We start from the raw sequence: 27,781 nt of genomic DNA, 5'->3' as shown, positions 1-27,781 counted from the left end.
CAGGGGCTCATGAGCACCTGAAAATAGTGCCACTGTGAAAAAGAACTTTCCATGTCACTTAATTTTAATCAATTAACATTTCAATTAAAAAATCTGTATGTGATAGAGGTCATGGAAAACTTTTAAGTATGTTGGGAACAGTTTGGACATGCGAATCTACATTTTCAACTGTATGTTTTATAAAACTTAAAAGCCAGACCAGCTCTTTCTAATGAAAACATAGCTGTACTCATAAGTGTAAAACACCCACGATTTCGCAGCCTTACTACCGAGTAAAAAATGTAAGCTATCTCATTATTTTATACCCATCACCTGTTGAAATAATATTTTGGTTATATTGGATTAAATGCAACACATTACGGTTAATTTCATCTTTTTTAAAAAAACTTTTTAACGCGGTTACTAGAAAAAGAATGTAAATTAGGTATGTGGCTTGAAAGATTTTTCCACTAGCTATGGCTGGTAGTAGAGAGTGGGTGCAGAGGTGCCTGGAGTCTTCTTGGCAGGGGGCAACCAACCGTGGTCCAGTACAGGCATGTGGGTGGAGAGAAGTGATGTACTCATGCGTCATGTCAGTGAACTTTCACGGCCTCGTTCAATGAGCAGGAAAACTGTGGCCTCGGGAGCTAAGTGGCAGAGGCCGGACTCGAACTCCCAGTTACAGCGTTGTTCACCTGACACCTCCCAAAGGCCCTCCAGGGGGCGAGAGCGGGATTCGAACCAAGCCCAACTCCCAGGTCCGGGCCCCAGCGCCGCGTTACCACCGCTCCATCTCCCCTCAGGAGTGAGTGAAACGTTCACAACGTTCACAACGAACTCCCCGGCCGCTGGGCCTGAGGGGGCCAGGAGGCCCTCAGAGAAGCTCCAGGTAACGCTCACCTGCTCACAGAAGCCAAAGCCGCAAACGCTCCGCCTTTCTCTTCGCACTGCTTAGCCGCACCAGCAGCTTACTTCCGCTCCTCTTCCACGAATCCCCTGCCGAGTCCTCCTCTCCTCTCGCCCCCTGAGGCTAACCCAGCCAATCACCTCTCACAGAAGCTATTCCCCCGCCCCTTTCCCACCTGCCAATCACCGCTGGCTCGAGCACCACCCTTCCCGCTCTCTTAAGCTAGCGCCGCGCGCCACCGCTCGACAGTTGGCGGCGCTGCTCCCGGATTGTAGCGTCTCCCGGAAGGGAGAGGCGAAGGGCGGGTCACACCGGTGCGGGAACCCTCGGGATTGGCCGAGAGGAACCCCGGCTCTGACTCCGCCCACCCCGCTCTTGCTGTCCCAGTCGGAAAGGCTGGGGATTGGTTCCCGGCGGACAACCAAAGAAGCCAAGAGATGGTCTCACCTCCCTCGCGCAGCCCGGAGAGGGAGCTCAGGGGATTGGCCCGGGGAGTCTCGGCGCGCGCCGCCCGGCGCTCCAGAATTGGTTAAGGGGGTGCTCGCGCCGCCGGGGATCGTTGACGGTGATTGGCCGGAGGGTGCGGCCGGCTATTTGAAGGAGGCGCGCGGGCGAGATACGCAGTTCAGCGGGCAGACCGAGGAGGCGGCGGCCTGTGGGCAGCGCTAACCGGCTGACCCGACAGGACCCAGTCGCTGGCTCCGCCCCAGCCCTGACTTGAGCCGCCGCCTGGCGAGGCGATGGCCAAGGTGTCGGTGCTGAACGTGGCGGTGCTGGAGAATCCGAGCCCTTTCCACAGTCCCTTCCGGTTCGAGATCAGCTTCGAATGCAATGAGGCCCTGGCAGACGGTGAGGCTGAGCCTGTGTGGACCCCCCCCCACCCCCCACCCCGTTCCCTGGGCCAATCCGACCTCCTCGTAGAGGCTCCGGCGGCCAACACCGACCTCCTCCGCGAAATACACCCCCAACCGGATCTCCCCACTTTCCTCCTCGCCAGCTCCAACCTCTGCGTGGAGACTGCCTCCCACCCCCACCTCACGGCCAACCCGACCCCCTCCCCACAGTTACTCCTGTTTCCCCCCAGTGGAGAACTCATCATTTTTCCCTCCCCCCTTTTTTCCTATGGAGCTCCTGGGCTCTGTATGTAGAGACCTTATTAGCCGCCATTCTTTAACTTGCGGAGACCCTCCGCCACCCCATCTTCCCTGTAGCAAGAAACCGCCGACCTTCTATTTCTGTGTACAAAATTCTTCTATTTTCGTTCCACTCACTCAGTCTTCCCCCATCCATCCCCTCTGTAGTGAGACACTCCTGTCTCACCTTTTTCCTATGGAGACTCCAGCCTCTCATTTTTTGTTTATATGGAAACCGTAGCCTCGCATTTCCCCTATGGAAACCTCAGTCCCCTCCCCCATTTTCCTTGTGGAAGCCGTTCCCTCCCTTTTCGCCCAGTGGAGCCCCTCCTATGACCCTTTTTCCTTGCGAAGACCCTCTCTGTGGCAATACCTCATTCACCCCTGTCTCCCCATTGTCTCCCAATAATCCCCTCCCCATTATCTTCCAATAAGCCCCTCCCCAACCTGCTGATATTTAAACCACCCCACTCACTTCGTGTTTTCTACCCCAAAGTATGTAACCTAGAATCTGGCTTCCCCTCTGAGCCTGGCCCCACCACTCTACTCTTGAGCTCCACCTGGGGAGGCATGGCCTGGCTTCTAGCTCCAATCTTTGAGGATGACTTGGTCTCCTCAGCTCCAGTTCCTACCTCCTCCCTGACTATGGGCTTCGAGGAACACTCAAATCTGAAGGGTGGTCTAGCCGGGCATTAGCCAGTTCCCACTGTTTGCCTGCCAGGTTTCAGCTTGACCTACTGCCACAATTCTCCCAGCACTTCTGATGGTCTGACCTAGTCTGGAGGGTAGGTGGGCCAGACTGAGCCATGATGTTATCCTGCTTCAAACAATCAGCTGGGGTATCACAACCTTTGAGGCATCTTTTCCAGAGTGCTTTCACTGATGTACTTATTCATCTGTGTGACATAAAGGTGTACATGGCTCTCATCTCACAGATGAGAAGACAGGAGCCACAAAGAGTGACAGACCTCTTAAGGAAAAGATCTCTAAAAATCCAAAAATCTAAGGTCGCCCAGGAAGTGTTAGCACCACTTTCAGGAGGAAGTACAAGCACAAGCATACCTTGTTTTATTACACTGCACAAATGTTGCATTTTTTACAAATTAAGGGCAAGACCTTCCACCAGCAAAAAGATTACTACTCGTTTTATTGCGGTGGTCTGAAACCCAACCCAGTGTCTTTGAGGTATGCCTGTACTCCATTAGACCACTTCACTTGGTTAAAAAGAGAAGAGGCAGCAGCTGAGGAGTCTGAGGCCAGGGTGTACTAACTAGCGCCTCTTGGTGGTAGGCGGGTGGTTTGCCTGAAAAGCTGGCCGCTGGGATTAGCTTGGGGTTGATACAATTTGAGATTCATGTGCTTGGGCTACACCAATGGCTCAGCCTCCCTGGTTTTTCTCTTTTTAAATTACGGAGTCTACTTGTGGCTAACTATAGAATAAGCCCAGTTAAATCCTTTCTGGAACAAGGCAGAGTGTAAATAAATAAATAAAGTGTAGAATGTCACTGTGGAATAAGATTTAATTTTAAAGCCAGGAGGAGATGTAAGGAGCTAATAGGTTAAGGGATTCACAGTTCCCAGATGGCAGGAGATCAGGTTTCAATCAGCCTGTTTGTGCTTCTTGCATTTTAAAATGGTGATGTGGTCATTTTCTAGTACTTTTATTCCTATAAAGCCCCTGCTCTGTTACTTTACTAACTTGTTTTTAGAATCAGAGTAGGAAAGACCCAAAATCAACCTGCTGGTGATTATTTTTTAATAGAAACAGAATGGTCACATAGCTAGTTGGCAGAATTATTGATACGAGGGCTTGTGCCTGAGTTCTGAGTCCAGGGTTCTTTATCTTTGCTATAACCTGGGAAAGAAAGAATGCATCCTCTGTTTTAGAAGTGAAACATAAATAGAATTGATCATAGAATTTATTTCCATATCAGGACACTCTCAAAGGAGAGCAAAGGGGGTGCTGTTATTAATTACACCCAGACAATAAAGCTTTTGCTCAGAGAAATTTGAGTTGGGAAGCAAACTCTAGCCTGGAAATCCAGACTCTGATTCTTCTTCTTAGGGCTCTCTGTGACACTGACCTGCCAATTTGCTTTCTGCTTCTTCCTGGCCCTCTTCCTACCGAGCAGAAAGAATTCGTTTACTGCCTGCCTCCCAAAACATAGATTGGGCATGACTTTAGAAGTCTCGCAGATCCTGGAGAAATCTTAATCTTATCACCTGGACCCTTAGCAATTGAAGATCTGACAAGACACCCAAACCCCAGTCAGTCAGTGACCTTGTTTCCCAAGGGCTCCAAGGTCCTTTTGCTCTCTTTCTCCTCAGCATCTGGAAATAGATGCTTCCAAAACATTTAACACATTAGGTATGTTTTCCCCCCATTTAGTTGAGAAATTCAACAGACACTGCTTGAATAAGTCATGGGGCCAGATATTCTGACCCACAGCTAACACACTGTGGTCAGGCCAAGGTTCATCTGTATGATTACAAAGACAGTGATAAACAGAAAAAGGCCTACTAGATAAGTTTTGGGGGTTTTTTTAAAGGCAGGAAACAGGTTCTTCAGCTAGTTCAACTACAATAGTATTTTACAGATCTTTTATCATGGCATTGGTTTTGGTTTTGTTTTCATCCATAGTGGAAGAGCATCTTGTGCAGCAGTTAGATTGTAAGGTTAGGGCATAAAAACAAAATGTAATGCAGTTGAGTTACCCTTGAAATTGCCCAGAGGTTAGGTGCATGTGTTACATGTATATAATTGTGTCCTATATTCAGTAGAATGAATTTGTGCTGTATTGGTGACTGATGTCCCATATCTAATTCTAAAGAGGGGTTATATTAAAAAATGAAGTTCCTTTATGCTTCGGCTTAAAACACTTCAACTTTAAGATGATTCCAATTTGTGGGTCCTTTTGTCTTCCATAGATGATGTTATCAGCTCCTGCAGCTCTTGAGTCAATATTTCTCTGTGGTCCTGTTAATTCTCTGGTTTCTTTCCTTTGAGGGAGCCATTGTGGCCCACTTACTTGCCTAGCTGCCCACGCAGTGTTTTCTTTTCCGGTCAGCACCCACACAAGTCTTTGTTTAGGTTTTGCTAACAAGATTGAACATTAGGTGCCTGTGGCATGCCCCTAGCCTGCTCCATTTCAGTCTCTTTTTTATCTCCCCCTCCCCCAGCACATTAGTTAAATGCAGACATATGTGATTGCACTGGTGATGGGGGAGTGGCCAGAAGGAAAGGTACCAAAATCTAGAGCTGGGTAAGAAAGGTGAGAATAGAGTTAGCTGATTTTCTGTTTATCCCAAAACGTTATGTCTAGGTGTATCACTACTCATAACAAAAATCAATAAATTTAATTCTCTGCAAATAATGAGACTAGAGTTTGACTGAACCTCTGTGAGCCCAGGCATTACCATATCCCACAGACCTGCTAGGGTCCCTGAGTAGGGCTGGGTAAAACTGCAAAGGGACAGGAAGTCAGTGTATCGAGGAAGAACTTGGGGCTCGGGTGACTAACCTCTAGTCATGGCCGGGCATCAGTGTATTTCCGAATGTGGATGTTACAGGACAGTGGACCAAGGAACAGGGCGGCTTCCAAGAGCATTTGCTTCCTGCGAAAATCACAGCTTGTGAAACTTCCCCCAGCTGCTGGAGCAGTAGGTTGTGTAATTTCAGAGAACCTAAAATAAGTTTCAGGTCTCCTGCCAAGCTTCCCTGTACTAGCGTGACCTTGCCCCTGATACACTTGGACCCTCCTACAAGAGGCAGCGGTCCCTGGGAATTTCCTGTGATTGATAGGCAGGGTCTTCTTAAGCACTTTTCCTTTCATCTCCCCAGAACATGCTCAGGGATGGGGTCCCCCCTACTGAATGGGATGCAAGAAAGTTGGGGTTCAGAGGATCACCTTGTGAGGCTGCATTTGTTGACTAAGTTGCCATTGCCCCAATAGCCATGAACAGACATGACTTGGTACCAAATCTGGAATTCCTGGGGACAGGCTGGCTCTCCTAGCAGCCTTGTCTTGCCCCTCCTGCCGGCTGGCTCTCCTGCTGGGTTGGAATCTGCTGCCCTGTCCCAGTTGTCGAGGGATCTACTCAGTTCAGTGGCACAGGTCCCTGTGTGTGAAAGAGGATGCTGCTTCCTATCTCAGCACCCAGTGAGCAGGGCCCTGAAATGACCCAACTCCTTGCTGTTCCCTCCGCAGCACGCCTCTGTCACGTGGGTCTTAATTCAGCCTCTGCCATACGGTTCACCCTCAGGCTCTGAGAGGCCCAGAGTTTCCCCAGAGGTGCAGTCAAGGTCGCCTGGCAAAGCTAGGCCCACAGGAGAAATTTCCCACTGGAAGTAAGAACCTCCCGCCCGCCCCAGTGTTCAAGACTACAGTACCTGGCACTTAGTGCCCAGAGGATGTCAGTTATTGTTGAGAGTAAGAATCTTTTGCTATATTAAGGATTTGTCCAAAACGAGTGCAAGAAGACCCTTTCCCTGCCTTCTTGCTGTTGAACTATTTCAATTCCTTAACATCCGTGTCCTTGCAGACCTGGAGTGGAAGATTATTTATGTCGGCTCAGCTGAGAGTGAGGAGTTTGATCAAATCCTAGACTCAGTGCTGGTTGGCCCTGTCCCAGCAGGAAGACACATGTTTGTCTTTCAGGTAAGAAAGGTGAGGCCTTAGGCCTTGACACCTAGAAACATCCTCTTCTACCCAAAAGCACACACCATGGTTCAGTGGTCAAAAGTTCAGGTTCAGATTCTGGCTATGCTCTCAAGAACTGTCTGACCTCTCAAAAGTACTTCAAACCCCTCCCTTTCCTATACCTCTGTGTCATGGCTATTACCATGAGCCACTAATTCATAGGTGATGCTCATTATTCATAGGAGTTTTGTTCTGTAAAGTCACTGCAAACAGTGAATTACTGAATACTGAACCATTGCCCCTATAGGAAATACAGGGTTAGGTTCCTGAGTGTCACATTTTTGTTGATACATAATCTTTTTTTATGTGTATTTAAAATACCTTATTTAGTATTATTGTTGATTTATTAATGTTGAACTCAGAGCCAACAGCATATAACTCGTGCCTGAACGAAGCTTATCTAACACATGTATTTTCTCCATAGGACGCATCACAGCTCCTTGCATTTAGGGACATTAGATAGCACTTAGCACAATGCTTGGGGTCTATTTTTTTTTTTTTAAGTTTTTTTTTTTTTAATTTGGGAATTGGGGGATGGGAACAGCGCTGGGGAATTGGGGAAAGGGGAACAGACAAGTTGCTGTCCTTTTTTTGTTCTTCAGTCTAGTTGTGGAGGACGTCGCTTCACTGGCCCAAGTTGGCACCATCATTGCGCTCTTCCTGGGCGAGTCATATCAGTCGCCGGCTTCTGGACGGCCACTCACTGCAGCTGCTGGCCGCTCACGCTGGCTGCTGGCTACACACGGTAGCCCATGGCAACCCACTGCAGCAGGGGCTGCAGCCTACACCCTTACCGGTGACTCACGGCAGCCCAGCTCCAGGTTGAGCTGTTGTTGTTCAGCATCTTAGCTGTAGAGGGCAGTGTCACTGGCCCTCATATGTGGGATCTGAACCAGGGTCCTCTGGTGTCCCAAGCCAGCTCTTAACCAACGTGCCACTCAGCTGGCCCTTGGGGACCATTTTATTTTTTATTTATTTTTTATTTTTTTTAGCTGAGCCATCCTGCTACCTGTTGGCAGCTCAGCGGCTGCTCAGCTCGGGCTGGACTCGAACCGCTGTTGCTCAGAGCTCAAATTCTTGAGCGAGCTCTTAACCAACTGAGCCACTCAGCCGGCCCCCTTGGGGACCATTTTAAACTGTAGAATCCCCAACAAAGAGCACAGAAATGCAACAAAACTGGACACTAAATAGACTACAGAAAGGATACTTGTTTACAATATAAGCTGAAACAAAAAGGCAGAGCATCACCTTGTTAGACCTACCCTGGGAACATGAGCATCAAGCAACTCCAAATTTTCTCATTCTGTGCATGAGTGAGAAATAACCATGAAAACGCCCTGAGTATTGATTTTAGGGTTGCAAATAAATTTTAGCAAGTAGGCAAATTTGCAAATAGAGTCAGTAAATAATGAGGATCCGCTGTAACTGCTAAAAGATTAATCCAGTGTTAGAGAGGTTGTGAGAATTGCAGACTTAGTGTGATTCTTATATACACTGAAGTTGGAGACCCTCTGTTCAAATCCATTCACTCTCTTCCATCTCTGCTGTTCCCGCTCCAGTCTAAGCAGCCTTATCCATCACCTACTCCTCACCCACCTGTATCACATCCACCAGCAAGCCCTATCTCCCACATAGTCAGGGCTGGCTTCCTAGGTGTGCGATCCACGCAGTCACACAGGACTCCTTGCTTGATACAATATTCTGCTGTCATGGCTGAAGCATACTCATTTTGAACACGGAGCCCCGTGTTTCTTTTTGTATTGGTCTCATTGTGTACCAGTTATGTAGTCAGCCCTGTCCATAACAACATACCCCAAATCTGTCCACTTCTGTCCTTCTCTATTGCCTGGTCTAAGCCACTGACCTCTCTCCAGGATGACTCCTGCCTGGTCTCCCTGCTCCCACTAAGGCTTTTTCCCATCACACCTCCACACGCTGCCGCCAGAATCTTCCTTTTAGGCCACAGGAATGATGTGGCACTTAACCTCCTATTAAACGTCTCACTTTTTTCTCCAAGCCCTTACCTGGCCCAGCAATCCCGGAGTTGCCTGGTACCTACCTGCCCACTTGTTCACCCTCATGCCATCCTCCCCGTTGCTCACCACACTCCTCAGCAATTTACTTCTTGGTGGTACCTGTCACATTCAGCATTTAACAAGTATTTACATGATTGATTCTGTCTTCCCCACTTGATTGAAAACTCCCAAGAGCAGAGGCCATACTTTTGGCTCAGTAAATACATGTTGCTTGAGAATCACTGTATTACTTACTGGTCAAGGTGTGACTGTGGCAGTTGGTGCTAAGGTTCCAGGATGTGTTTCCCCTAGGCTGATGCCCCCAACCCATCCCTCATCCCTGAGAGTGATGCCGTCGGTGTGACTGTGGTCCTCATCACTTGCACCTACCATGGACAGGAGTTTATCCGTGTGGGCTATTATGTCAACAACGAGTACTCCGACCCTGAGCTGCGGGAGAACCCGCCCCTGAAGCCGGACTTCTCTCAGGTGGGGCCTCTCTGCACTTCATGCTCCTGACTGGCAGACTCTTTTGCACTTGAAGGGAGTTGAGTCATTGGAATCTGGAGCCAAGGTCACTTGAAGGTTTTCAAGTAGCACCCAGATCTTGCAGCACTGGGTTAGAACAGGAAGGAGAGGGATCTTTGTTTCTCAGAAGCACCATCTTGCAGAATCAAGATTAGGTAGCTTCTGACCCTAAATCAGGTGCACAGGTGTTCCCTGGAATCCCACACATATTGTTGGTGGTGATGGAATATGTAAGGTCTGCACTTCCTGGGGTGGGGGATTAGGAGTGCCCTGGTTCTGTGGGAGTAATGAGAGGGCATGCTGACAAGTTGATATTCCTCTTCCTGCCCCAGCTCCAACGGAACATCTTGGCCTCGAATCCTCGGGTGACTCGTTTCCACATCAACTGGGACAACAACTCAGACAGGCTGGAGGCCATAGAGAACCAGGATCCCGCCCTAGACTGCAGCCTCCCCCTCAGCTGCACCCCTGTCAAGGGCTTGGGGTTCCCTGGCTACATCCCCAGCCTTCTTCCTGAGAACTCCATGGACTGCATCTAATTTGGGGACTTCAGGCCCTACCTGGGCCCAGCCAGGACTACGGCCAGTCTCCTAACACATCTGGAAGGGGCAACTGGGCTTCCCAGAGAGTCCTGTGGGGGTCATCTGGAGGACTTTGGGGCCATTAACTACTCCAGGTCAGTCAAACTTGTCCCCGAAGAAAGAACAGGCCTCAGGTCTCCCAGCTCTGGCCCAGAAGGATCGTCTCACTTCTACTACCCAGGCTTATAAGTAGCAGGTACTTCCGTTCTTAGTTTTTTCTGACTTGTGTACTTTCTCTCTTCCATACACACTATAAATTCCACCTGCAGGCCATTGTATCACCATGCTCCGGTGAGTACCATTTACCCACAGCTCTTCCCACAGACCTCCCTGGCCTGCCTTGAGGCTTTGATGGTCAGTGGCTGGCCAGGCTCTGGCCCTATTGGGCCAAAGCCTCCATCATTCCTTTCCTTTCCCAAACATCTGAGTAGATCCACCCAGCTTTCCGGAGTCATAGGCAAAGAATCTGGGTTAGAAGGTGGACTTGGGCACAATTTCTGCCCTCCCAAAGCAATTTTTAGGTCTTTTCAATCCAACAGCCCCTCGAAAACTCTGTCCCCAAAAGTATGATCAGCAGGATGCAGAGCAACGATGGTTGACTCTCCCCTGTCACAACCACCTTCCTGTTGCCTACTAACAACCTGGATTTCCCCAGAGGCTGCCACTGTGGAGAGGTGGCATGTTGGAGGGGCCTGCTGTCCTCGGTCTGTTTCAGTGTCAGCATTAGGACCCCTCTGCTAAGACCTCATGCACTCACAGGCCACAGAGTGATCACAGGCATGGGAAGCAGAAGAAACCCTGAAAACTTTCCTTCCCCCTTCCATGCTTCCCGCGCCCCCCCCCCCCATTCCCTCACCTCCTTGCTGCTACATGGATGCTGTTGAGATTGCAATTTGTATATTAAAGGGTTTTTATATTAAATATGTTTGCTTGGTCTAAAAATAAAAAGCACTTAATATAGACTTGTTTCTGCTTGTCTCAGGTGGACTGAGGCATCTTTGTCCATCTCCTTTCCTTGGGACATGGTGGAGGGTCCTCTTGCCCCAACCAGTGGGGTTGACTGCCCCTTGTCCCCTTGCTCAGCTTCTTGCTCTAGTCTTAATTGGTTGTATAGTTGTAATCCAGACTGAGGTTTGGGAAGGGGTTTTTGTTGAAAATTATGCAACCCAGCTGCTCTGAAGATAGAGCATAACCAGTGATTTTTCAGACATTGACCTTGACCCACAGGAAGAAATTAACATTGTACTCCAAGGACACACACAGCAGCAACACTTTTATTAAATTTTACTTAACCTTACTTTGTAACCCCACAGCCAGAGGTGGAGTGGTTTGAGCCATTTACCCATAATTCACAGAAGTACCCAACTCTTCCTCCCTGAGACTATAGTTGACCTAGCATAGATAGGTGCAGAGAGCAGCTGGGTACAAGTCTAAAGGCAGAGCCGCGAATTGGCTTCTAGACCTGAGACCCCATAGCCCCTCTAAGTCAAGGGGAGCTGGCTCATCCAGTCCCCTTTCCCCCTGGGCACCTTCTGTTTGTGCTTTCCTCTGCTTCAGTGGTTCTTAACTGCTGGCAATTTTGGCGCCCCCAGGGCACATACAGCAATGTCTGGAGACGGTTTTGGTTGTCACATCTGGTGGAGGAGGTTCTACTGGCCTCCAATGGGTAGAGACTGGGGATGCTACACAAGACAACTCCCCCTCCCCCAGCAAAGAACTGTGAGAGTGTGGCAGTGGGGAACACTGCCCTCAAGCTGTGTGTGTATAAAAAGGGCACCCGTGAGGGGCATCTTGCTACTTCTCTGCCCCTGGAGAGGTTCCCTCTGTATTGCCAAGACTGGGAGTCCTCAGCTTGATAGCCCCAGATTCCTCATCTTTAAGATGGGAGCGATTAGTACCTGCGTGATACAGCCTTAGTAGGAAGTACTGTAACGAGTTCCTGCTCTTACTACTGGCACGAGCCCAGCGTGGGCGCCCAGCAAAGGGATGGACACTGACCCTCCGCTCCCAAGCGCCCCTTGCTCCCGAGGCCCAGCATCCTCTTGAAGCTCGGGCTGTGGCTGGGGGAGACCCAGGAGCCCCACCTTCACTCCGGGGCCTGCCACTACTATCCTGCGCCAGGCCTTAGGACTGACGGCGGCTGGCTGCCCGGCGACCTATGACCCGCGGCGCCGCGGCGCCCCTCCCCCGCTGGCAGGTGGACAGCGGCAGCACTGGGGGGTCCGCAGCGCCAACCTTGACTGGCCGGCGGCCGCTGCCGCACTAAGCGGGGGCGGGAGACTGCGGCGCGCACAGGGACGGGCTGCCGCCCGCCTGGACCGCCTTCTGGGCCTCGGAGCACGCCAACCTCGGCCGCCCCGCCCGGTCGACCCCGACAGCAAGCTGCGCCGCCGCCCCGCCCTCTCACCCCGGGATTGACACTGAATGTTCTGTGGGGGGCTGGCCGGAGCGCGCGCTTCGGCCAATTGGCGGCCTCGCTGAGCGATCCCCAAGCCCTTGTCGCGAGCCTCGACCAATCAGGCACCTCGCAAGTGCGCGAGTGGCCGGGCGTCCACGGCACGCGTCACGGGGCCGAGAGCCTATAGCAGCGCGGGAGGGTCGCGAAGGGCCAATGGGTGGTAGCTCGGCGCCGTCAGTCAAGGTGGCCTGGGCCAATGGGTGCGGGCTGCGGGAGCGTCACGGACAGCAGCAGCGGACTTGGGCTGAGGTTCCCGGGCGGGCGGGCGCGGAGAGACGCGGGAAGCAGGGGCCTGGCGGGGGTCGCGGCGCCGCAGCCAGCGCAGCAACCCTAGGGGCCGCCGCCGCTGCCGCCCAGCGCGCTCCGGGGCTGCCGCCAGCACCCGCCGCGCCGCAGCTCCGGGACCGGCCGCGGCCGCCGCCGCCGCGATGGGCAACGCCGCCGCCGCCAAGAAGGGCAGTGAACAGGAGAGTGGTGAGTACTTGGGCCGAGACCCGGATCCCGGCCCCGCGCTGCCAACCTCCGCCCTGTCCATCACCGCCTGGCCCCTCCCCCATGTGCCCCCCCATTTCTGTCTGCTTACCCCCAGCACGCCCTCCTTCTGCCTGTCCGAGGTTGGGGCCCAGGGCCCGCAGAGGACCCTCCGTAGGGGATACCTTGCCAAAAGCCGCCCCCCACTGCAAAGACTGTGTGTCGTCCCCCCCCAGCTGTCACTGCCAACCATGGCACGTATGACCGCTGGGGCTCCACATGGGGCCCTGTCACCACCTCAACCCCTTCTTCCTTGGACCCTCTTCCAAGACTCTGATTCCCCCTACTTCCTCACTCGCCTATCCCACTGATAGGACCCACTGCAAGACCATGACCCAAGCTTCTGCCAGTTTTGGGAGTGCTGTGGGGTCTGTCTCCACCCCACAGGGACCTTGGCCACTTGGTGACCACACCCCTCCCCCCTCCAGCCCCCGCCATCTTTTCCCTGCCCTTCCCCTCTTCACCTCACCACAGCCCCCCTCCAAACCCACTCTGTCCTCCTAAGCTTTCCCCAGAGCCACTTCCAGCATTGTTTTTACCTTCTGTGTCACTTGGCATGGGGGACAGGATCTTTCTGGGTCCCTCTACTCCTCTTATCCCGTCACTCACTGTCACTCTGCTCCTGTGCTTGTGCTTTCTCCTCTGAGCAAGCTTCTGTCCCTGGCTGGGGTAGCAGACTGTTTATGAACCTAGAGAACTGCCTCAATGCATCCAAAGCCAAGTTTGAGCCAGTCTTCCTGGGTTCATTGCGTCCTGTTTCCTGGTTTGGGGGCGGGGGGTGGCAGCAGTGACCCTTTCTATCTCCTGTGGTGCCGTGAGCTCTAGCTAGACTCCTTGGAGGGCCCCTCAATCATAAATGGTTGTTTCACAACTGAGGCTCCGTCATTCACCCAGTCCCGTGGGCTTCTTCACCCGCTCCTGGCTCAGGATGAAAAGTGGGGGATTAAGAGTGTCTAGATTTAACAAGGCTCATTCAGCTTTAGCCGGGATGGTAAGAAAGGGGACTTGAGGGATGGCAGTCGGGGGAGAGTAGTGGGTGACATCCAATGACTTGCTTTGCCAAGGGACAGATTCTCGTCATTCCCTGGGCTCAGCCAGAAAGAGGCCTGTTCCCCCCCTCAAACCCCAAATTATTTGACCTTTTCCAGCTAGCCAGAGAAAGAGATTCTGTATCTGGAAATGCCTTCAGAAATGGCCTTGAGCCCCTTCCTCAATTCCTCCAGCTCCTAAGTTGTCATCACTCCAGGCCTAAAGCTGGACCTCAGCTAGGATACCCTTCCTGTTACCCAGAAATAGAGATGAAAAAGAAGGCGATGCCAAATATGCTGTTCCCAGTTACTGGCCTCAAACCCCAACGTCTGAGTCCCCTGAATGCCCCCTCCCAGAAAAACCCAGGCATGAAATCCAGGAAACTTTCTTTCCACATGGGTTCAAATGGCAGAACTCAGAGTCACTGAGCAGCCATGGGGAGGCCTGACATGTCACCAGTGGGCGGGGGACAGGGAGGCAAGTGCCTGTAGCTGAGTGCTTGATGACAGAGGAGCAGGTGGGTAGTGACCAAAAAAGGTCTGGGCATGAGCTTGGAGGGGACTAGGCAGAGGGGGGAGGGGCTGGGCCCCCAGCAGGTGAGGCCTGGGAGGTAGAAGGTGGAGGCAGGCAACTATATATTACAGTGGCTCAGTTGAAAGTTGGAGAGATGACATAGTCCTGGAATACTTTCAAGACATGTCAAACACATGCAGTGTGTGGGGAGTGGGGGGTGGCAGGTGAAAAGCTACACAAGGAAAAGGATCCCCAAGAAAAAGATCAGAGGCTCCGGAAGTAAGCACTAAACCTCTCAGAGTGCAGGCCAGACACTCAGGAATGGACCATCACAGTGAAATAGAGCCACTATTTATTGGGCATTTAGGATGTGCCAGGCTAAATGGTCTGTCTCCATAGATCTATCTGCTCAAGTGGTTTTCATAACGGGCTGTTTTCTCAGTTTTCCAAACCACTTCTCTAAGTTTTACATAGATGATGTCACAGAGATCAGGATTCACATAGATCCACCTTCCAGCCAAGTTCCTGGACCCCAGAATTTCCCAACCCAGATATTCTCAAGCAGACATTCCTTAATTTTTACTCTATTTACTTATATTTTCTTAATTTAAAATAATAAACATTTTGACTCCTTTTCTTCAGATGTAAACTTTGCTCCGTCCTAAGCAGTAATATAAATGAAATCATGCAATTGTTGTGCCAGTTACATTCTCTTTGTTACACGTTGAAATACAATGTAACTAGAAAAGTGAAACATCTCTAAAATAATTTCATGCCCTGCAAATGGGACCTATGTCATCAGGAAACGCCCTAAGCTGTACTTCTTTTTAGAGGCTTGCAGAGACTCTCAGAGAAGCAAACAGGATATGGAAGGAAGCCCCTCTTTGCTTGGAACTCTTAATTCTGAAAGGATGGAGTTAGACTAAATTTGCCCTCTTGTAACTATAACCAGGGCTGGGGTGGGGGAGCTAGGGGGGCAATAGCCAGGCCAGCCTGCAGGGGGCACCTGAATTTCATCTGCCAGATGCCAGCCCTACTAGGGTAAAGAGAATGTCCAAGCCTTAGTAGGCAGTAGTTAGGCATCCTCCAGCCCCCTGTGCCACGGTCTAGGCAGGATAATGCCAGCCTCCTCCCAAGAGAGCAGGGATCTATCTAGAACAAGCCCTGGGGTGGGTGGGAGAAATCTGTACCCAAAGATTCCAAAGCCTTGGCAGGGGCCCTGGTAAGATGCTAAGAGGGAAGAGAAAAAAAGACCTAGCACTGGACTCTGAGAAGCTGGAGAAATTGAGAGAGGGCAGTGGCCCCAAGAGGCCCCTGGGATAGGCCGCCAAGTGGGGCTCAGGCCTTAGCTAGCTACCACTGGCCAAAGGCACCCCTGGGAGCTGGCCCACGGAAAAGGGCGCAGGGCTGGTGAGAGGGAGCACCAGACACTCCCCCCACCAGGCCACAGGAACAAGGAGATCCAGGTTCTGAGAGAGAAGTGCCCCCAAGAGGTCCCTGGATGGGAAGAATTGTCACCTTCTAACATCCTACAAAAGTCAGACACCTTCTGTGCAGTGGCAGTTGTATGGGTGCCCAAGAGGGTCTTGCCAAGGCAGCTTTCTTCCTTAGCCCAGTCGGACCTGCGGAAGCTTGAGGGTCCTATCTGCCCCTCCCCTGTACCAGCTGGCCCCCAGGTTGGGTTTCTCTTCTTGCCATCACCCCCACAGCTCCCTGGCTCCCCCTATAGGCAGGCCTCTGGGGATGGGCAGCCAAGCTGGTGAGGCAGGTCTCATGAGCCTTCCCAGCCACCGTAGTCCTGGTGCCTTGAGAGGAAGACTGAGTGATGGCTTCCAGCCCCAAAGACGGTGAGGCTGAGCCCTGTTGCTATAGCAACCCCTCAAGCACACTCTGCTCTTCTAGCCAGGGAGGGGCTGTAGTAGGATTTGGGGAGGAAGTGAAGAAAAGGCTGTGAACTTCTGAGTGGCCCTGGCAACCCCTTATAACTCTGGGCTGGGAGCCTGGGGAAGAGCAGTGGGGATGGGGGGCCCAGTTCAGACAAGGGGGTATGGTCCATCCAGAGTGGGGGTCCAGCTCAGAGCAGGGCAGTGGCGTGGTCCATCCTAGTGTTGGGGTTCAGCTGAGATTGGGTGTTGGTCCACCTCAGTGATGGAGTCTGGGTCAGAATGGGGATGTCCATATGGAGTCCAGGTTAGATGGTCCAGTACAGAATGGGGAGCCATCAAACTGGGGAGTGGTCCAGCCCGGTTTGGGATCCAGCTCAAACTGGAGGGCGTTGCAGCCCAGAGCAGGGGATCCATGCTAGACTGGAGGAGTCATCCAGCCAGGAGTAGGGGTTTTAGCCCAGGCTGGGCATCTCTGCCCCAGAATTCCTGGGACTACCAGGTTTCAGAGGGCAGAGGGTACTGAAATTGTTGTCTGTCGGGGGACGGGGCGGGGGGGGGGGGGGTCCTGAGTCTGCACTCCTGCTTCTTGCTGTGGCCCTGGTTTTTCAAAGGGTGTGTTGGGTTCTCTCTGTGAGCGAGCCCAAATTCAATCTGGACCAGGGTGGAGGCTGGGTTACCTACCCCCCTGGGGAAGACATGGGAAGGTGGCAGGTTTCACACGCCCACAGCAGGCTGGATTTCCCTTCTCGGCCACTTCCTGTTGTCAGAAGGGCACCCTGGGAAAAGCTGCCACTGACCCTCCACTTCTTTTGGGATTTGGAAAGAAGGAGGAAGATGCTCAAGGCAGCCTCCCCCTCCCCCATCCCTGGGTTTAGCCTTTGCTTTCCGGTTTGGACCGTCATGGCTAAGAGAAGAGCCAAGCACAGGGCAAGGTTTGACAGAGGCCAAGGACATCCTAGGATGCCATTCCCCTCCCCATTCCCCTGCTTAGGAGCAAGAGAAAGCCAAATGTACCCATTTCTCTCTTCAGGTAGCAGGATTTGGGGGCTCCAGGTTCAAAAAGGACTCAGGGGAGGAGAGAGGGGGGCTCTCAAATCCCCCATCCCACCTTTCTCTCCAGCTGCTCTTTCTGCTAATTAATGAAGCTCTGGGGCCTCTTTAGACCCCAGGGAGCCCCTGGCTGCTGCCTGGGCCTAAGCCTTAACTCCTTCTCCTCTGCCCAGCGGGCACTGCTCTGGGCACATTGAGTACCATCCTCTGGGTAGTCTATCACCCACTGGGGAAGGCAGGCAGGGCCTGGCATCCTGGGAGCAGTGAAGTCCCTAGAATGGGAAATTAGCTTTAGCAACCTGCCCCCAGGGTAGTCAGGTCAGCCAGGAGGGACAGCCTCTGGAGAATCTTTTCACCGCCTTCTGCCAAGGAGGGCCTTTGCAAACCTTGGCCAGCCACTAGCAGGTACCTTTAAATGCTTCCCTGGCAACCAGCTCCTCCTCCTGGGTCCCCCGAGGCCCTCCCTCCCAAGGAAGCCAGCTCAGAGGCTCTGTATATTCCTGGTTCCCCTGCAAAGGGAAGATTTCCAAGGAGAGCCCAGGGTAGCTTGGGATGGATCTGGGGTCAGGTAGTGGCCAGGGTGGGGACTCAGAGACCGCCTTCCAGCTGTGGCTGCAGCTGTTCCTCTGGGCCCACCTGACTGTCCGTTTCCTGGGCTACCTGCGCTACGTCCTCTGGGCACCTAAGCCACAGCCAACACCCTGAGCCTCCCTGGCCTGGGGCGGATGGACCCTAGATCACCCCATCCCACTCCATCCCCCATTGCACCCTCTGCTGGAAGAGGCACAAAGCAGAGGTGAGTATGGGGGCTCCTGGCTGGGAGTCCCCCATCATTATCCTTCTTTATCTGCCTTCTCTTCCTGGTACTGCCCCTCTCCCATCCCCATCCCCAAACCTGGCAAGCCAATGCCACCAGAGGAGACACAGCCTGAGCCCTTCTGTACTTTGAGAGGTGAGAGAGAGTAGGGCTGTGCTAGGACCTAGGCACCCTGTGGAGCCTCTCAGTGAGGTACCAGCAGACAGCCAGAGGTGAAGGCTCACTGAGTGGGGAAAAGCAGGACATGGCAGTTCTCAGGGAGGGCCAAAAGGGAAGCCGGACCAGTCATTCTGGATTTCCTCGCAAGCCCGTTCCTTCCTGCCTCCCTGGGTGGGGGCAGGTACAGTCCCAACAGGGTACCCTCTCCCCCACCTTCATCCAGAATTCAGTGTGTACATTTGAAGGTGTCCAAGGAAGGTGGTGTGTGTCAAAAAATATTCTGCTAGTGAAAGCATTGGATGTGGCGCTGTTCCTAGACTCAGAGAGTCTGTCAGTTAGAGGCCCAGCCAGATGCCATCCTAGGACTTCTGGTCATTCCTTGACTGCCTGACCTCTCTCTGCTTGCTCACTCTTTGTAGGGCTTTCCTGACCAACGCTCCTCCATCTGCCATTCTTGTAGCCCCACGGAAGGTTCTTCTGTCTGAACGCTGAAGGGAGAGCCTTGGGGACAGTGGGGGAGTCGTGGCTACCCAAAGGCTGTGTGGGACTCCTGGTACTGCATATGGATGAGACAGGCAGATGACAGGCAAGGCCAAAGTACAAGTGTGCAGGACCTCTTTGGGCCATCAGGGGGTCCAGGAAAGGCCACCCTAGTGCACTGCGACCCATCAAGAGCGAAGCAGTTAATCTCATGAGCAGTGGGATCTGGAAGGCAACCTCAGACCTAGTCAATCTTCTCTTCTGTACAATGAGAGTAATAGCAGCTCTGAGCCATCAGGGTAGGAGTTAAGTATAGAAAGCATTCACGGCCGGCCAAGTGGCTCAGTTGTTTAAGAGCTCGCTCAAGAGTGCGAGCTCTGAGCAACAGCGGTTCAAGTCTTATCCCGAGCTGAGCTGCTGCTGAGCTGCCAACAGGTGGCAGGATGGTTCAGCTAAAAAAAAAAAAAAAGGAAGAAAGCATTCAGCACAGGGCTGGCACACAGGCAGGGTCCCTAAACAACAGTGTTCCTGGTCCTGGGGGACAGTCACAAGGACAGGTCTGTAATGTACAAATCCATCAGGCCACATATTTAAGATCTGAGCACTCAACACACCCCCTGCATTTCATACCTCAACTTTTAAAAACACTTAAAAGCAAAATTAATAGCTGACAGTTATATGGCACAAACCTTATGCAGTCCACTGTCCAACCAACCCCCTTTGCCAAGATTAGCTCGTTCAGTCCTTAACAACCACCCTGCCAGGTCATTACGATTATTATCCCCATTTTACAGATGAGGAAAACTGAGGCCCAGAGAAGTGAGGTCAGTTGCCTAAGGTTATATAGCTCATCAGGGACTAGGCTGGGGTCTGAGCTCGATCTCAGTCCCAGGGTCCTGGTGCTTAACTGCTTTTCTGGGCACTGGCAAGAATGACTTTTCAAGCCTCAGTTTTCCTAGAGTGTTAAATGGGGAGAATGGATAAAAGGGAAGTTGGCAAGAGAACCGAATGAGATAGTGGAGATGAAGCAGCAGGCCCAGGGTCTGCCTACTGGGAAGTCTTCAGTATTAGCCAGATAGTGATATTCTCTTTGGGGTGCTGAGGAGCCCCTGGGGGGCGGGCATCAGGTGAGACCTCCCTTGAACCAGCTCTGGAGCCAGGGCCCCTCGATTGGCAAAGACAGGAGCAGGGCCAGCTGGGGGCCAAGGCAACAGCTGAGCCCCCCAAGGGCGCCTGCTACCCGAGCCCCAGAGGCCTCCACCCTGGCCCAGCCTCCCCAGAGAAGGGGCCTGAGGAACAGCCAAATCCTGAGGCTATAAATACCTCGGCTGGCGTCGTCCCTGGCCGTGGAATGTCGGTCAGAACTGGGGCGAGTGGGGGTGGGCTGGCCTGGGTGCCGCCCTCTCTCCCCCTGAGAGTGATCTCCGAGTCACCCTGCACCCCATTTGGGATGGAGCTGAGGCTGGATCCCACCTCTATAGTAAAGGGGGCCCAGGCCCCAGCCAAGATTAGGGCCCACCAAACTGCCCTCAGATTTCAGCCAGGGCACCCAAAGGCCCTGGGGAAAAAAAGGTCAGTCTCTGGGTTGAGACATCTATCTATACCTCACTTTCCACAAAAGGGCGTCTCCCCAGTAATACCCTGGGCCTCTCCCAATGAGATGGGGTCTCCATCTAACTCTCTCCTCTCTTCCTTACAGTGAAAGAGTTCTTAGCAAAAGCCAAAGAAGATTTTCTTAAAAAATGGGAAAATCCTGCTCAGGTAAGCCCCCGGGTGCAGGGCCCTGGGAGAGGTGAGCTGACAGCCCCCATTCCCCAGCTGCATCCCTGTGAAATGGCTAGGATTTTAGGGCCATATGGAGAGTGCCTAGACACCCATGGAGGCTCCTGGGCAGAGGTACCTGATCACCCACTGTCAGGCTCCCCCACCCTACCACCCCCTTCCAACTGGCAGCCCCTGCCCCCCACACAGCTGCCAGCAGCTCCTGGGCCCCAGGCCAGGGCCAGATCTGGCCCCTGCCACCCGCCTCATGGAATGTGCCCTCCACCATCTTGTTTTTCCGCCCCCCGTCCTCACCCAGTCACTCCCCCTGCTCCCCAGGGCCCCCTCTGCTGGTGGCAGAGGGGATGCCCCAAGCCTTGTCATCCCAGCAGGCCACAGAGAGAGGGGTCCCTACCCATCCCAACCCTTCCACCCACAGAATACAGCCCATTTGGATCAGTTTGAACGAATCAAGACCCTTGGCACGGGCTCCTTCGGGCGGGTGATGCTGGTGAAACACAAGGAGACAGCGAACCACTTCGCCATGAAGATCCTGGACAAACAGAAGGTGAGCCCCGCTCTGCCCTGCGGCCCAGTCCCACCTGCTGCCTGGAACGCTCTTCCCATCCATCCACTCACCAACTGCTTCCTGAGCCCCTATCACGTGCCCGACCCGAGGGCCAGAAGGGTACCACACTGCCTTCATGAGGTTCCCCTCCAGGCCGGCCACTGAGGGGAATCCAGGCACTGGGCACAGGGTCAGATACCTAGCCAGAGGTCTTCCTAAAGGAGGCGGCTTTTACATGTGCCTGCTTTCTGTAAATATTTTTGACATCCTACTTGTGCCAGGCACTGCTCTAGAGCAATGCTGTCCAATAGAAATGTCACACAAGCTACATATGATTTTAAATTTTCTAGGTTTTTAAAAAAAGAAACAGGTGGAATACATTTTAACAATATGTTGTAATTAAACCAGTATATCTACAATATTATGTCAATGTATGTAACCAATGTAAAATATCATTAATGAGACATTGTACATTCTTCTATACCAAGTCTTCGAAATTCAATTTGCACTTTACATTTACAACGCATCTCTGTTCCAATGTTAAATTTTCATTGGAAAGACAAGAAAAAGTAGAGAAGTTGAAAAGCAGATTCATATAGGCCAAGTTGTTCCAGACAGGCGTAAAAGTTACCCAGTAACTGCACTGTCAGGTTTTTTTTTTCTTTTAAGAAATTTTATCGGGGAACGGTGTGTTTTTCCAGAACCCATCAGCTCCAGTCAAGTAGTTGTTTCAATCTATCAATGGTTGTGGAGGGCACAACTCAGCTCCAAGTCCTGTCGCTGTTTTCACTCTAGTTGCGGGGCGGGGCATAGCCCACCATCCCATGTGGGTATCGAACTAGCAACCTTGTTGTTAAGAGCATGCGCTCTAACCAACTGAGCCACCCAGACGCCCCACTGAGTGTCAGTTTTTAAATTTTCACTTTAGATACTTAAAACTTTAAACTTGGTTCCCCAGTCGACCAGCCAGGTTTCAAGTGCTCAGCAGCCATAGGTAGCTAGTGTGGATGGTACTGGGCAGTGCAGGTATAGTCCCAAAGGGTACAGGTGTGAACAAAGTGGAAAAGGCCCCAGTGCAGAGGCTCAGAGCTGACTGAGGGGCCAGGCTGCCTGCCTGTGACTGGCTGCCTGCCTGTGACTAGCTGCCTGTGACCTTGGGCAAGTCACTTCCCTTATCTGGGCTTCTAGACTGGCATGCTCACAGTACATACCACTCAGCGCTCCCATCACTATATGTGAGGTTCCTGCTAGGGACAGCTGAGGGCTGAAGAAGAATTAGCCCAGCGTTCAGGAGGGCGTGTTGGGGTGCTCTAGATGCAGAGAAGGTATTTGTAAGCCCCACACTCCTTGGGCACTATTCCTGCTTGTCTTTCCATTTTTAGCTCTACTACCCCTTCCTCAAGGAAGCCTTCTCTGACTACCCCTGCCCCCAGACTTTGCCGGGCATTTCACCAAGGGGCACAGGCATCCGCAGGCCCTGAGCTTCTACCAAGGCTCTGACGCCTGTGTTCTTGCCCTGAACTTCATACACGGGGACAGGCAGCCTCAGCCTTCTGTTGTGTCCTCAGCACTCAGCCCAGGGCTCCACAGGCCACAAACACAGGAACCAGCCCAGCCTGGCACCCCTACTTCTGGGCATCAGGGGAGGGGGCCCTCTCACACTCCCATCTTCTCCACCCCACTCTGGGCCCACAGGTGGTGAAGCTGAAACAGATCGAACATACCCTGAATGAGAAGCGTATCCTGCAGGCGGTCAACTTTCCGTTTCTCGTCAGACTCGAGTTCTCCTTCAAGGTGGGGGAAAAGGGGGGGCAAACAGGGAAACCACACCTGGGGGCTGAGGACAACCAGCGGCTGCCCTAGAAGGCAGGCCTACCCACTGATGGTGGGGGGCGGCGAATCAGCCTGGGCTCTGATACACCAAAATTCAACTCCCGGATCTAACTAGATAACCTTGGGTGGGTGAGTCACTCAACCTGGACAACATCCCTCAAAAATCACTGCCCCATTTATAAGAATCTGACACAGCCTGGGCTCAAGTCCCAGCTCAGCACCACCTGCCCTTGTGGGCAAAGACTTCATTGCCTTGAGACTCAGTTTCCTCATCTGCAAAATGGGGATCATAATAGTCCCCACCTGGTGGGGTTGCCATGACAGTTCCAAGCACATTGTGAGTGCCCTATGTGAGCTATTTTTGGTGCTGTCCTAAGCCGGGACTTTGGAAAAGCCACTCAGGGCCTGCCACCCAGGCAGTGACCAGAGCCCATGCTTGGTGTCATGCTCTACTGCTGCTGTCTTGAAATTCATAATCATTTTTTCAGCAAGGAGCCTCACATTTTTATTTTGGGGGCCCCCCACAAATTCTGTAGCCTATCCTCGTCCCATTTTACAGATGAGAAAACTGGCCCAAGAGTCTTGCTCAGGACAGTCACAGACATGAGCTGCTGTGGAGTCCCCTCTCCAGCCCAGGCACCTCTAACTAGCCCTCCCTTTCACTCTCCCTCCCCCCCGCCTCATAAGCAGGATAATGGCTGTCCCTTCTTCCTCATGAGCAGAAGAAAATGAAACAGGTAGCTCAGTGAGCACTGCACCTGGTCCTTGGAACATGCTTCATAGGGGACCCTAGATTGGTGGTGTCACCTTATTTCTGAACACCTGCTGGGTGAGGGCACCAGGGCTTCAGATGGGGCCCAGAGCTTGGGGAGCAGAGCCCTGATCAGCTGCTGCTCCCCACAGGACAACTCGAATTTATACATGGTCATGGAGTACGTGCCTGGTGGGGAGATGTTCTCACATCTGCGGCGGATCGGAAGGTTCAGGTGAGTGGACCACCCCCAGCCACACCAGGCCTGGGGCTGTCCACAGGTAGTGTTACACAACCCAGCCATCTGGGGAAATGGAGTTGGCCTTTCCAGGTCCCTGTGGGCTCTCATTCCCCAAGCTGAGGAATCTGGGATGTCTCAACCACCACAAAACAACAAACACGGTGACTTAGGTTTCACCATTTAAGTTGGCGGTTTTATGCAGGTTTTAAATTGATGCTGTTGTTTTGTTTATTCACATAGCTATGCACTTTACATGCAGTAAAATGCACAGGTCTTCATTGTTCCATGAGTTTTGACAGTTGCATGATGCATTTGCATAACCGCCACCCAAAACACCATATTGAGCATTTCATCCCCCCAGGAAATTTCCTCGAATGCCCTTCTTGTCAGATCACCGCCCCAACAAAGGCAATTGTCCCTTCTGGCTTCAAACACCATAGAATGTGTTTGGTCTGGGTTTGGGCTTGATATAAATGGCGTCACACAGCTCATATTCTTTTGTTCCTTTCTTCTTTGGCTTCACATAATCATTTTGAGAGGGAGCCACAGTTGTGAGCATATTCATCGTTTGTCCTGGTGGCTGTATTGGGTAGGATTCCATTATGTGAATCGGTCACAATCTGTGACACCATTCCTCTGTTGATGGACATTTGGGCTCTTTCCGGTTTGGAGCTCTATATGAATAAGGCTGCTCCTCTTATGCATTTTGGCTAGCTGGGCTAGAGGCAGCTCTGTAGGCCCACTTCCTGGACCATTTGTGGGTGGGTGGGTGGGTCCTGCTGGGTGTGGCCACCCACTCACCTGTCCCCTCTCCACTTGTCCCACCAGCGAGCCCCATGCCCGCTTCTATGCTGCCCAGATCGTCCTGACCTTTGAATACCTGCACTCCCTCGATCTCATCTACCGGGACCTGAAGCCGGAGAACCTTCTCATTGACCAGCAGGGCTACATTCAGGTGCCCACCGGCCGGGTGAGGGGCAGCCCCAGGTGGCCATGTCCTGGACCCTCCCTCCCTCTCTGCCAACCCTGCTCTTGTGCCCTCAGGTGACAGACTTTGGTTTCGCCAAGCGTGTGAAAGGCCGCACCTGGACCTTGTGTGGGACCCCTGAGTACCTGGCCCCTGAGATCATCCTGAGCAAAGTAGGCACCTCCTCATCCCTCCCACTGCCCCCGAGACCCTCCCCACCCACACCTTCTCCTCACCCTCTCCCCTCACACTTCGCCCCTTTCTCGCTCTAGGGCTACAACAAGGCTGTGGACTGGTGGGCCCTGGGGGTTCTCATCTATGAGATGGCCGCCGGCTACCCACCCTTCTTCGCTGACCAGCCCATCCAAATCTACGAGAAGATTGTCTCTGGGAAGGTGAGGCCCGGATGCATGGGCTCTGCCCAGGACAAACCCACCCCTTCCACTTTCATTGGCAGAACAATCTAGACGTTCATTAAGTCAGGCCAGGCAGTGAAGCTGGGTGCGTCAGCCACACTAACCAAGCCCAGCACCTCACACAACCTCACTGGCTAATCCTGGACCCACAGTGCTGGCCTCCCAAAATCTTCTAAAACCCCAAGTCTCGCTCAGACTCCCGCCCTGCCCAACGTGAGGCTTTTCTTGCACTAGTTGTCCCCTTTAGCGTGAGTTTTCGCAAGTTTCACAGCAGAAAAGCGAATGTGTTCAATTCCCAGGCCCCACCAGGAGTCATTTGCGGTGTATGGTTCACACCCCCTTACCCAAACATAAACTTCCTAACTCAGAGTGTGCAGGTGGGTGATGGGTGGTTAGAGCTTGCATCCACAAAGTGCATTCAGTATCCACTGCCCCTCTGCACCCCTTCCATCCTACCCAGCACTCTGAGGGACTAAAGAAGCTGAGGCACAGAGAGGGGACATGTCTGGTCCAAGATCCAGGGGTCCAAGAGAGGCTGGGAACCCCACTTCTATTCTCAGTTCACCCATCTTGCTGGGAGGACCCAACCATCCCTGCACCTGGCCCAGGAAATGGTGGGAGCAGCTCCCAACTCAGCCTGGGTGGGCCAACCTGACTCCAGGTCCCAGTTATGCCACCCATTGGCGTTGAAACATTGGGCAAGTGCCTTCCCCCCCGAGCCTCATCGTAACCCACCTGAGAACCAGGGAACCAGCCACCTGCCTCTCAGGGAGGTTGAGAGGAATCACCAACTGCAAAGTGGGGTCACGAAAAAGGGAAAGATATGGTGTCTGCCAGTAAGCAGAATAGAAATTTCCAAGAGAATGCCCCAGAATGGGAAACAAAGAAAAAGCTATAGAAGGTTCCGATGGGGATAAGAAGAGCATAACTCCCTTCTTTGTAGCATTTCACAGTTCCCACGCACCCTCAGCGGTATTATCTTCTTGTGCAACCCTGGGATATCTGCCCTGTGCTGGAGAGGCAGGCACAGGCCCAGAGAGGTTAAAGGCTGTGGCCAAGGTCACACAGTGTGTAAGAGGCAGAGCAGTGGTGGAAGTCAGTTCTCATAGCTGTAAAGCCAGTGACTAGTTGTATACAAGGCTGTGGGCTTAGAGCATTTGGGGAAAGTTTCTGAAAGATTTGAACTGAGCCTTAAAGAAGGGAAGAGCTCTAGCTATGCAGAGAGAGAAATAGAAAAAAAAATCATTCCTCTCATAAGCATGAATATTTCTGAAGTCCCCAGACCCCAGCAGAGCCACCTCAGGAAGCATTGGCTAAAAATGCCAAGTTCTGGAGTCCAACAGACCCAAGATGGAGCCACTCTGTCCCACTCCTCTGTGTGACCTTGGGCAATCTGTTTAGCCCTTCCGAGCCTCAGTTTCCTCTTCTCTAAAATCGGAACCATCAGAGCACTTATATTGGAGCAGTGGTTCTCAAAGTGGTCCCTTCTGCAGCACCATCAGCATGGCAGGGAACTGGCTAGAAATGCAGATTCTCAAGCCCCAACCCAGACATTCTGAATCAGAAACTCCAACAGGCCCGATGTGCTGTTTTGAGATTCCAATGCACACCCAAGTTTGAGGTCCTCTGTCCCATAGGATTATTGGATGACGAAGGCAGTGTTCTGGTCCCCAGTTTCCAAGCCAGCTTCTCACCCTGTCTGTGTCACTCCACCCATCCCCAGGTACGGTTCCCATCCCACTTCAGCTCTGACCTAAAGGATTTACTGCGCAACCTACTGCAGGTGGACCTCACCAAGCGCTTTGGAAACCTCAAGAATGGGGTCAATGACATCAAGAACCACAAGTGGTTTGCCACAACTGACTGGATCGCTATCTACCAGAGGAAGGTGGGTGCCCCCCATTCCCAATTTGCAGAGGGTTTTGGGGGCAGGCCAAGAGCCAGAAAGGGCTTCTAGTGGAGAGAGAGAAAGGGAAGAAAAATTTGAAAATAGGCCACGGGCTCTGGGTCAGTCTAGCTGGGGCAAGCTTAGAGCAATGGAGGTCTAGAAATAGGATTATGGGGTCACTTGGCCCCTCTGTGACCTTGGGCCGGAGAAAACCCACTCTGGAAGGTCATTTCCCCATTGATGAGTTGGCTATAATAAGATTCTTGGGTTGTTATGGTGAGTCTACATCCTAATTCAAAGTTCAGGTCTGGGTCCTAGTATGTTATCTCATGAATATTAGGCCATTTACATTTATTGTTGTAATGAGGATTATGTTGACTGCTTGACTGCTGAGGTATGGGTGGTTCTTGACCCCTCTCCAGGTGGAAGCTCCCTTCATACCAAAGTTTAAAGGCCCTGGGGACACAAGTAACTTTGACGACTATGAGGAAGAAGAAATCCGAGTCTCCATCAATGAGAAGTGTGGCAAGGAGTTTTCTGAGTTTTAGGGGTGTGCCTGTGCCCCCAAGGGTTTTCTTTTTTTTTTTTTT

At 52.3% G+C, this 27,781-nt stretch overlaps 2 protein-coding genes across 3 annotated transcripts; both read left to right on the top strand.

Annotated features, from left to right (window-relative positions):
- Positions 1 to 1,216: 1,216 nt before the first annotated feature.
- On the top strand, positions 1,217 to 10,784 carry ASF1B (anti-silencing function 1B histone chaperone). The gene is made up of 4 exons (XM_019664121.1): positions 1,217 to 1,735; positions 6,562 to 6,677; positions 9,047 to 9,223; positions 9,595 to 10,784. Exons 1-4 carry the CDS (start codon positions 1,627 to 1,629, stop codon positions 9,799 to 9,801), a joined length of 609 nt encoding a protein of 202 aa, XP_019519666.1. The 5' UTR covers positions 1,217 to 1,626; the 3' UTR covers positions 9,802 to 10,784.
- A 1,945-nt stretch (positions 10,785 to 12,729) lies between these two features.
- Positions 12,730 to 27,780, top strand: PRKACA (protein kinase cAMP-activated catalytic subunit alpha). Of its 2 annotated transcripts, none has more exons than XM_019664106.1 (10): positions 12,730 to 12,775; positions 20,466 to 20,527; positions 20,967 to 21,095; positions 22,791 to 22,889; positions 23,832 to 23,914; positions 24,749 to 24,875; positions 24,965 to 25,060; positions 25,160 to 25,282; positions 27,027 to 27,191; positions 27,614 to 27,775. In XM_019664106.1, the coding sequence occupies exons 1-10, from the start codon at positions 12,730 to 12,732 to the stop codon at positions 27,737 to 27,739; spliced, it is 1,056 nt and encodes a 351-aa protein (XP_019519651.1). In that variant the 3' UTR covers positions 27,740 to 27,775. The 2 variants fall into 2 exon arrangements, with proteins under 2 accessions (XP_019519651.1, XP_019519652.1); XM_019664107.1 differs by lacking the exon at positions 12,730 to 12,775 and adding an exon at positions 18,707 to 18,872 and having other exon boundaries at positions 27,614 to 27,780.
- Position 27,781: the final 1 nt, after the last annotated feature.

The sequence above is a fragment of the Hipposideros armiger genome, unplaced genomic scaffold (assembly GCF_001890085.2).
Source record: "Hipposideros armiger isolate ML-2016 unplaced genomic scaffold, ASM189008v1 scaffold_417, whole genome shotgun sequence".
In the NCBI taxonomy this organism is placed as follows: Eukaryota; Metazoa; Chordata; class Mammalia; order Chiroptera; family Hipposideridae; genus Hipposideros; species Hipposideros armiger.
The sequence above is the reverse complement of the archived record's forward strand: the minus strand, read 5'-3'. Positions and strand labels throughout refer to the sequence as shown.